At 34.5% G+C, this 10,848-nt stretch overlaps 1 protein-coding gene across 1 annotated transcript; it reads left to right on the top strand.

Moving 5' to 3' along the window:
* The first annotated feature begins 443 nt into the window (after positions 1-443).
* Positions 444-2,613, top strand: LOC107411520 (CBL-interacting serine/threonine-protein kinase 11). Its single transcript, XM_016019119.4, has one exon. It carries the CDS (start codon positions 733-735, stop codon positions 2,053-2,055), a length of 1,323 nt encoding a protein of 440 aa, XP_015874605.1. The 5' UTR covers positions 444-732; the 3' UTR covers positions 2,056-2,613.
* Positions 2,614-10,848: the final 8,235 nt, after the last annotated feature.

The raw sequence follows: 10,848 nt of genomic DNA, 5'->3' as shown, positions 1-10,848 counted from the left end.
GGAACACTGTAAGTAACCTTGGGACGGCACCAACGTGGCAGCTTTCTACCAGTCGTGAGAAATTTTTATTGTTCACCTACCTAAAAAACACGTGGAAGCAAATGAAATCGTTCATTTATTTATTTATAAAAAATATTTCATCTAAATTTTTTAAAATTAACATTAAAAATTATTTAAAAAAATATGTATAAAATAATAAAAAAACTGTTAAAAATCTGAAACGGAATAAATAATATTTTTAATTAAAATCACAGCGATTAAATTAAATTTCCATTAAAATAAAATAATTATTTATTTTTAAACGCAGAAAAAAATTGTTTACCGGCATGGTTGTTTCGTTTTCCCTAGCGCGTTGATAAGGACATGTAGGTGTGCGTAAAGTCACGCGCTTCTGTGTCATCGTTGACAAGTCTTTAACCATTATATGGACAGAGAAACAGCTCAACTTTTCCTGAAACTTCTCTCACCGCAAAAAATATAATACTCCAACAACTATTAGCCTAAATTATACTGTATTTTCTCTCGCTCCAAAAAACAGAAAATACACTTTCAATTTCAATTTTTTTGCTTCTTAGTTCTAAGATAATCAGCAATTATCATTGTGTGAATCTTATTTGAACGCTTGGAAATCAACTAGCTAAACTTTTAATTCTTTTTCTCGTATATTTTCTTCCGGGATTTTATTTTGATCGGACCCAAAACCCTGTGTTCGATCTCTGGGGGTTTTCGCAAATGCCAGAGATTGAACGTCAACTCGATTCCGACAACGCCCTCTTCGGAAAATACGAATTGGGCAAGCTTTTGGGATGCGGAGCATTTGCTAAGGTTTACCACGCTCGCAATGTCCTAAACGGACACAGCGTCGCCGTCAAGATCATCAACAAGAAGAAAATCGCCGGCACCTCTTTGATGTCCAACATCAAGCGCGAGATCTCTATCATGCGCCGTCTTCGCCACCCGAACATCGTCAAGCTCTACGAGGTTTTGGCTTCCAGAACCAAGATCTACTTCGTCATGGAGTTCGTCAAAGGCGGCGAGCTCTTCGCTAAGGTCGCCAAAGGCCGGTTCTCCGAAGATCTGAGCCGGAAATACTTCCGGCAGCTCATCTCCGCCGTCGGATACTGCCACGCGCGTGGGGTTTTCCACCGTGATCTCAAACCCGAGAACCTCCTGATCGACGAGAAAGGGAATTTGAAGGTTTCGGATTTCGGACTCAGCGCCGTGACGAACCAGATCCGACCCGATGGGTTGTTGCATACTTTGTGTGGTACGCCGGCTTACGTGGCGCCGGAGATCCTGTCGAAGAAAGGTTACGATGGAGCGAAGGTGGATGTGTGGTCGTGCGGAGTCATCCTCTTTGTTTTGAACGCTGGGTACTTACCGTTCAACGATCCGAATCTCATGGCGATGTACAAGAAGATCTACATCGGAGAGTATCGGTGCCCCAAATGGACGTCGCCGGATCTCAGACGTTTTCTCTCTCGGCTTCTCGACACGAATCCCGAGACGAGGATCACCGTCGATGAGATATTGAGGGACCCATGGTTCAAGAAGGGTGGGTACAAAGAGCCCATCAATTTCTACGATGAGGATTGGGAATTAGATAAGATGGACGACAAAAATGATCAAGAGCAGAAAGATATCCGCAATCTGAACGCGTTTGATATAATTTCGTTCTCGTCGGGTTTGGATCTGTCGGGATTGTTCGACGATTCGTATACGGCGAGTGAAGACAGGAATCGATTCGTGACGTCGGAGGAACTGGAGAGAATCCTAGAGAAAGTTGAGGAATTGGGTAAGGTGGAGAAACTGAGGGTGAAGAAGAAGAAGGAATGGGGATTGGAGATGGTTTCTCAAAATGGGAGTTTGGTGATTGGTGTGGAAGTGTACCGATTGACTCAGAATTTAGTGGTTGTGGAGGCCAAGAGAAAAGGTGGAGATGCTGAAGCTTACAAAGTTATGTGGAACAACAAGCTCAAGCCTTTGCTTAGTGGGTTAACGGGTCAAGAACCTGGATCCAGTTCCACCCACCAGGTTTCCGATTCCGAAAACTAAGGAAAAATAATACAAGGTTGATATGTAATATACAGATTCGGAAGGAAACAAAGAGGGGAAAAAAAAAAAAATGGAAAACAAGTTTGATTGATTGAACTTTTTGGAATGGCAATGGCCGCGTATGGAAATGATCGGCGCCGTCATAGTTTTTCCCGGTACTTTTTGGTGTTCGATGCAAGAAAATCATTCGATTAAATTAATTAAAATATTTTTCATTTTTTTTTTTTTGGGTTGGCGTTTGTAATTGGAATAAAACATTACTAGGGGGATTAAACGGGTGTTTTTTTTTTTTCCCTAGTAACCAAAAAAAAAAAAAAAAAACCAATAGAGAGAAAAGCTGTGTAAATATATATCTATATTTATAATTTGTAAAAATATGTAACAGCAATAGAGTAATGAAGGGCTAGATTCATGTCTCTCTCAAACTTCGACTCCATTGCATTACATATGTTTTTTTGTGTGTTGTATTGTTGTTTGGTTACGATATTTGCATAAATATTGTATTGTGCCAGTTGCATATTATTATTATTATTATTATTATATATATATTTTTAATTATATCCAATTTCTCCGTTTCTGGGTGTGTCCGATGAGCTTATAATTCTAAGAGCCTCCTAATGGGCAAGCTTGAGTTTATGAATGGAATGCGAAGTGCGTGGAATGGAGTTGGCCTAATCACACTTTTGTGTTTGGGCATGAATATGAATTATGCATATGTTTGCTTTTAAAACGAAGTGGCATAGCAAAATGGAGACAAAAAAATCTTGTGATATCAAAGACGTTTTGAGTGAAAACGCTTGCATCACAGATTTTGGGCTGGCAATTTCAAATTACCTTTTTTAATATATCATTTTTTTTATTTTAAAAAAATAACATTTTAAAAAAATTTTATCAAATTTTTTATTGAAATTTTTTAATATAAAAAATTAATTTAATTTTTTATATATATAAAAATAAAATCATTTTTTATTTAAATATTATATGAATTTAATGGAATGTAATATATTTTTCTATCTATTATTATTATATTTAAAAAATAAATAATTTATATAAAATAAAAAAATTACAAGTAAAATAATAAATATTAAAAAATAAAAATAAAAAATTTATTAAAAAATATTTTTAAAATTTATTATTTATTTTAAAAGATATTTATAATTTTAAAATATTATAATACTTATAAAAAATAATTTAATAATTATATATTTTATTATTTAATATTTGACGTGGCGTGTGAAATCGGGCCTGATTGCTTGCTACTTTCAATATACTTTAATTAATCGAATATAATTGTAGAACCAAAACCAACGGTGGGTATGGTGGCCGCGGGACAGGTTAGGTAGAATATTTTTTTATTTTTTTCTTCTTTAATTATATGTTTCCAGCTAGCTGGAGTTCAAACTTGAGAGAAAAAGTTCTTATTCATATAATTTCAATTATGTGTTCTCTGGTACTGAAAAAGGTAAAAGAGCTATTGCACATAATTACATAAACCTTGCATGTGTACTTTAGAGCCAAGTTTCTGAATTACAAAATGTAAACTATTCTTAAATAATTACCATTAAATAAATAAACAAATAATAGTGACCAAGCTCTGAATTTAAATAAAGGAATGTCGCATAAATACACTCCTAAATTCTACGTATTTTGACATTTTATATTATTTATATATATTTGTATTATGCATCCTTTTTTTTTTTTTTTGGGGGACCTTGCAACTTCCATTTTTTTTTTTTTAGGTTAATTTTTTAACAAAATTGTTACATGACGGATACATAGAATCAAAAATAATGATAAAACTAAAAGTAATGATATGAAATGCAATTTTATGTGGTTAAAGGTGGAAAGTGCAATATTTGAGTGAAAAACTTTAATGAAAAATTAATAAACTTTTTTTTTATTAAAAAGAATCATTACTCTTTTAATAAATTAATAATTTTTTAAAGGAATGCAAATGTAATTTTTGAAAAGAGCAATAGAAATAATGTTACTTAGTGGAAACAGGAGGCTTCCTTCATTGTTTTTGAAGTGTATTTAGTAGAAATAGAAAGTGTATTCTTCTTCCAGTAGTACAATCAGCCCTGTACGGAAACTTCGCTAGGTCCTCATTGCCGGCAGCCCCTTTCGCTCCTCTACGCATATGTACTTATTGAAGGAGCACGAGACCTTTGAATTAATAATGCAAACAGACAAGATCAAGACCGCATATATATCAAAAGGTTTGAAAGCCAACCTTATATCCTTTAGTCTATAATATAAATGAGAAGAGCAAAAGGATTTGATCATATTTTACTATTTATAATGGTTAAAAAAGGACCATTTTTTTTGCGTTTTATTTTATTTTGTGCTCTTCAGTTTGTATGTCTTTTGAAAATTTGAAGAAATTTAAGAGTTGTTAACGTCTTTTAAAGTATCTACCAACTTTTGTATGGGAAGTTGAATCTTTCTTCTCCTGTGTATTCTTCATTCCTCCTTCCATTGAAGCTGAGATTCACCCAACAAAAAAAAAAAAAAAAAAAAAAACAGAAGAGAAGAAAAGAAAAATAACTCTGGGATGTGCTTCAAGGTCGCTTGGGTCATCTGGTGAGTGTATATTATATTTTATTTTTTTTTCTTTCCTCATTTATTCTTCCTTCCTCCTCAACAATCCTCCGTGGTCTCTCTCTCTCTCTAATGGGCTTTCCATTTTCCACCAAAATCTATATTCTCTTCCTGTATGTTCATGTATAGATTGAGTTTTTTCTGCCTTTCAATTTGGACCAAGTTTATTTATCTATTTCAATTTTAGAGAAAATAAGATTAGGATTTGTATTTTATTTGTTTGTTATTGGAAACCGTGTAAACCTTTTAGTTGGTTCTGGAATTCAGTATTGTTTCAATGTAGTCATTAACTTGGAATCTATTGATCATATTTGATAAGCTTGGTGAAATTGTTAAAGAATTTTGGGTTATGATTTATCTTATTTATGAATGTAGATACAATGAAACCCCAAATAGGGTGATCAAGGTTTTCCATGTGTTGTTGTGTGGAAATAAAATATTCTGTTTCCTTAGTCTACTTTTTTCTTTTTTCTTTTTTTTTTTCCAAAGAAAATGTCCGTTACCCAGAAAAAAAAAATCTAATATGTGCTTGCATATATGGAATTTGATTCATTCACATAAAAATTAATATATGTATTATATATAGGTGAAATTGTTAAAGAATTTTGGGTTATGATTTATCTTATTTATGAATGTAGAGACAATGAAACCCCAAATAGGGTGATCAAGGTTTTCCATGTGTTGTTGTGTGGAAATAAAATATCTTGTTTCTTTTTTTTTTCCAAAGAAAATGTCTGTTACCCAGAAAAAAAAAAATTCTAATATGTGCTTGCATATATGGAATTTGATTCATTCACATAAAAATTAATATATGTATTATATATATAATATGATACTGATTTGATCTAATATGTATAAAAAAATAAATGTAAAATGAAGAAATAATTTATGTTTTGATGTGTATATAAATATGTGCATACAATATATATATATATATATATATATATGATTTTCAAAGTAAATTACAAAAAAAATATTTTTGTTGAATATTTTATCATATGTGAGATGTAGTAAATTTTTTCATTTTAAATATTAAATAAATTTCTGTTAAATGGGCTGGACTTTTTTATTAATAAATAATGGATTGGACTTACTCCAACTATTGTTTTGCATTAGCCTTTTATTTTTTATCTATTACGTTAATTAAAATCCTTGAATGTTCCATCACATATTTGATCTTCAACAGTTGCCATACTGGTGAGATCCACTGTCAGGACCCGTCCAGAATTCCTTCCCCGGAATCCTAGACAAGCCCTGATCCCAGGAAAATACCACCGAACCTTCCAACGGAAAATCCGGCAGCACCTCCCTTAAGGGTAGGACTAACCAAAAAATTACCTGCACTGAAAACACACTTCTATAAACATCCCCTTATTCCTCCCACAATACTACAAATGGTTCCACAAATTTACAGCACTCCAAATAACAACAGCAGCAACCCAGTGCATAAATAACAACTACACGTCCAATACAGTATACAGAGCATTATATAATAAATGTGGAATTTATACCATGACAGATAAGAAGCAATACAAGATAAAGAGGAAAAGGAAAGAAATACTTCTTGGACTTTCGGCAACGAACTGAGACGTTGGACTCGCCCCGAACAATCAACGTCTCCAACCTGGATCTAGGGAAACGGAATTTAAGAGTGTGAGATGCTAATCATCTCAGTGAGTGACCCTATCTATTGTATACCTTTAATATTAATAATATACCAAATAAAAGGATTTAATTAACCAATACCGAACAATAAAATAAATAAATAAATAAACAATTGAGGTAACAATTTCTCTCAAAACCCTCACTATTCACTCCGTTGGAAATGTTCCCCTTTTAAAACATTTTCACAAAACCCGATATTCGTACTTCCCGAAAACCAAGGGACCAAATAATTTAACAAACAACAAATAAATAAATAAATACCCCAAATATAAATAAACTGTAATAAATTATAATAAATAATTTTATACTCTTTGGGGTTTGAAATTTTATCTGAAAAATTTGTACTTGACGCACCACACCATATACCAGTGATGCCCTCCGATACCCAGCGTCCCGAGCACTGACTGGCGGGGAGGTTAAAGAGAGAAACTTGCAAACGGCATTTCGGCGTCCCGACAGTACCGCTGTTGAAACCATCATCCCGGCCAAGGGAGGGGCGGCTGTGGCCAATATCAAACTTGCCTGCCCAGTCCAATGGCAACCACGGGAGAAATAATACTTGCGCGCTAAACCACATAATACTTGCGCGCTACCACGTGTCCATACACCAGAACACCAATACTGTGTGAGTGCATCTAAAATAATTATTATTAACCAACCGTACCGTTTTCCAAAATTACCATGGGAAATATATTAAATTCTCACACTTACCATCCCACATATTTTTATTTAACAAATCGGTACGAAACCTCAATAACAAATAAACCACAATTTTCTCAAAGTACGAGGTTCAACCATAAAAATACCGCGGGCATAATTTATAAAATTTAACCAAATATTTTCATAAAATATTTAACCCAATTATGCCCGAAAATAATACTTAAAACCACGTACGATTATTACCGAATTATACTTTGCTCATGCATAATAAATAAATTAAACAACAATAAAACTATAACCAAATTGTACCGCATGAGCATAATTTAAATACCAATTAAACATAATTAATTGCCCGAAAATAATATAAAATCCAGACACAAACAATTACTGAAAATACTTGCTCATGTGTAACAAATACCATTTAATCACAATAAAATAATAATCGGGAATTTCTAATGACCCCAAAATTTCATTTAGCACCAATGGGTAAATATATATATAAAATAATATTTTTTCCGATTATATTTAGAATACGCCACATGAGCATCAATTACAGATATCAAATTAATACCACATAAATACAATTACTTACCCCAAAAACATTTTCAAAGGTGGGTCACTCACCTGGAGCACGCAATTAAACCATGATCCACCATGGGATCAATTCCACGACTCACCGGTGCTCATAGAATAAAATTCACACACAGTCAAATAAATTAATATTTTAATTGGGTAAATAATACCCGGTATCCGGGGGGTCAAACACAAACGTTATCCAAAATAGACGAATAATATACCGAATCGAAGCTTGAGCGACGAGGATTACAAATCCGGTCTCCATCGACCCCAATTCAGCAGGAGGTGGCCGGAAAGCTTCGGCCGGATGTAAACTTGAGGGATCTTTCAAACGGTGGGGATTTTGGGCAATCTAACCCCGGAAATGGACTCAGAGGGGTCGAAAATGGTGGAATAGAGGTATGGGTTGGGCTGGGTTGGTCGGAAACGGCGAGAATTGCCGGAAAAACATAACCGGCAGTCGCCGACTTCGCCGGCCCGATCTGGGCGCGTCCGGCGGCGATAGGCCGAGAAATTTGGAGGTTGAGGTCGCGGCGAGGTGGGCTTCCCTGATGGCTGGCGCGTGTGGCATTCCGGCGACTGAAATCCGGCCAACCGGTCGGCCAAACAGAGAGAGGGAGAGAGTCAAAGGAGAGAGAGAGAGAGAGAGAGAGAGAGAAGTCTGCTGGTTTTTTGATGGCTCGGGGAAGAAGAAGGGAAAGAAAAAAAGAAAAAAAGAAAAAAAGAAAAAAAGAAAAAGAGAAGAGAAGGAGGTGTTTTTCCCACGTGGGGAAAAGAAAAGAAAAAGAAAAAGAAAAGAAAAAGGGAAAGAAAAAGAAAAGGAAAAAGAAAAAGAAAAATAAAAATAAAAATAATTAAATAATAATATTATTATTTAAAATAATAATAAAAATAATTTGATTTTTCACATGGTTAACATGTGGCTTTTCAACATGGTGACACATGGTCATCTTCATTAAGTCACACGTGGCACATCGTTACGCGTTTAAAAATAATATTAAAATAATACGGTGTTTGAAAAACTCTACAGGTCCATAACTTTCAAACCACCTGTCCAAATCGGACGTGCCGCTAGTCTACGGACTCGTATCGACGAGCACTTCACAACCATGCATGAGTCAAAGCTCAACCTTGCATGAATAAAAAGTCAACTCCGGCACCCCTTGGACAGTTTGGACCTCAACTTGTTTTGCTCATAACTTTCAAACCGTAACTCCGTTTTCAACGTGCTACTAGTCTACGAACTCGTGCCAACGTGTACTTCGTAACGGTACCTCAGTCAACCTAGAATTCCAACCGGAACAAAAAGTCAACTTTTGACCCCTTGGTCAACGGTCAACGGTCAAAGTCAACAGCCAACAGTCAACCTCGGTCAACGTGCAAAAATTCCGACATGCTTCGGGAGGGGGTGTTACATCCACATTTTATGCTTCTTTTTTTATTTTGCTATACAGGTATCAGGGGTTGTGGTATGGCATGCATTATGGTTATGATGACTTACAGTATAGTAAAGATAGAGTTGGTGTACTTTATACAAAATTCTGGACTTTATTATTGTACTTCAGAAAGGACTTTGACTTACAATATTGTAAGGAATGCAAATGTAATTTTTGAAAAGAGCAATAGAAATAATGTTACTTAGTGGAAACAGGAGGCTTCCTTGATTGTTTTTGAAGTGTATTTAGTAGAAATAGAAAGTGTATTCTTCTTCCAGTAGTACAATCAGCCCTGTACGGAAACTTCGCTAGGTCCTTATTGCCGGCAGCCCCTTTCGCTCCTCTACGCATATGTACTTATTGAAGGAGCACAAGACCTTTGAATTAATGCAAACAGACAAGATCAAGACCGCATATATATCAAAAGGTTTGAAAGCCAACCTTATATATATATATATATATATATATACAAACATATCGAATTTTTATTAAATAATTTGTAGCATAATTTTAAAATTGTTTAATCGCAAATAAGGTGGTATGCGCTCTTCGACCTCATCAAACTAGGCATGTCTTGATAGAGATATATGTTAGTCTTTAGCCAAATTGGTCCATCTTTCTGATGTTATCAGGTTCAGCATGGTCCGCAGACCATGGAATTTTATTGTTTTCAGATTAATTGACATTGTTTTCTATCATAATTGTCTTAATTGGCCTTGAGGTTAATATGAAAAAGCATCTGGTTTTTGATTTGAGTGATGGGAAGAAGTCTATACGTTAGAAGAATGTATTAGTTTTGGTTGTAATTGGCTATTGTGGAAATGGAGGTGTAAGGCTGTATTTGACGACCAATTTCAGTTTTCCTGATCGTCTAATGAAGTTATTGTTAGATCCTAAACCTGTTAAGGATTGTAGATGGTTATTTTGGAAATGCACTCAGGAAGAATTTGTTAAGCTAAATACAGATGGGAGTTGCAAGAATTCTGTCCAAGCTGGGGCTGGAGGTGTGTTTGAGAAGTATGCATGTCTGCTGGATTTCTGGGATTGTTGTTAATCTGGGAAGATCTAATAGTGTTATTGCTGAGGTATGGGGTTTGCTTTATGGCCTAAAGTTAACTTTAAATATGGGGGTAAGTAATTAAACTTCAAGCTGAAACTGATTCCTTACTAGTTGTTTATTGGATTAAGAAAGTGATTCTTGTCACCCTTGCTTTGGATTAATTGAAAGCTGCAAACTTATCTTTGCCCAAAATCTTTGATTTTTCTATTGCTTATGTAATAATGCACGTAGCTGACTTTGTTGCTGTTTTAAGTCATAGTTGTTCTTTAGGGCTTGCATGTTTTGGATATTCCTCCTAAGGGAGTGGAACAACTATTATTTGCTGATTGTGTAAGAAAATCAACTTCCAGAAAGGTTAACAAAGCTTCGTAGAGCCTTTGGCTCCGTTTTCTGATATATATAATATCTATACTGGCCATCGTTTGGCTAGGTTTGGTTTATCTTGTACTGATTCTATAGTTTGGATGGAAGAAGAGCCTTCATGGCTCTCTGACATCTTGTTGCAGAATGTAGTTCCTATTTCTCTTTAATGAAACTTTTATTTCCTAAAAAAAAAAAAAATTAGCAACTTTATTAATTTATTATTTATTATTAATTCTTAGCGTTGAGTTTTTTTTTTTTTTTTTTTTTCCTCCTCTCTCTCAAATCATAAAAGGGAGTTTGACACTATTTTCTAACAGAATAGTTCCTAATTTAACAATGGCCATTTGACACAATTATAACCACTGCATCTCATCCAATGATATGGCACAATATGATTAATCTGAATTGTATGCTCCATTTCTATAAAACGAA

Source organism: Ziziphus jujuba, chromosome 10, assembly GCF_031755915.1.
Source record: "Ziziphus jujuba cultivar Dongzao chromosome 10, ASM3175591v1".
NCBI lineage: Eukaryota > Viridiplantae > Streptophyta > Magnoliopsida > Rosales > Rhamnaceae > Ziziphus > Ziziphus jujuba.
This window is presented reverse-complemented; position numbering and strand designations above follow the sequence as displayed.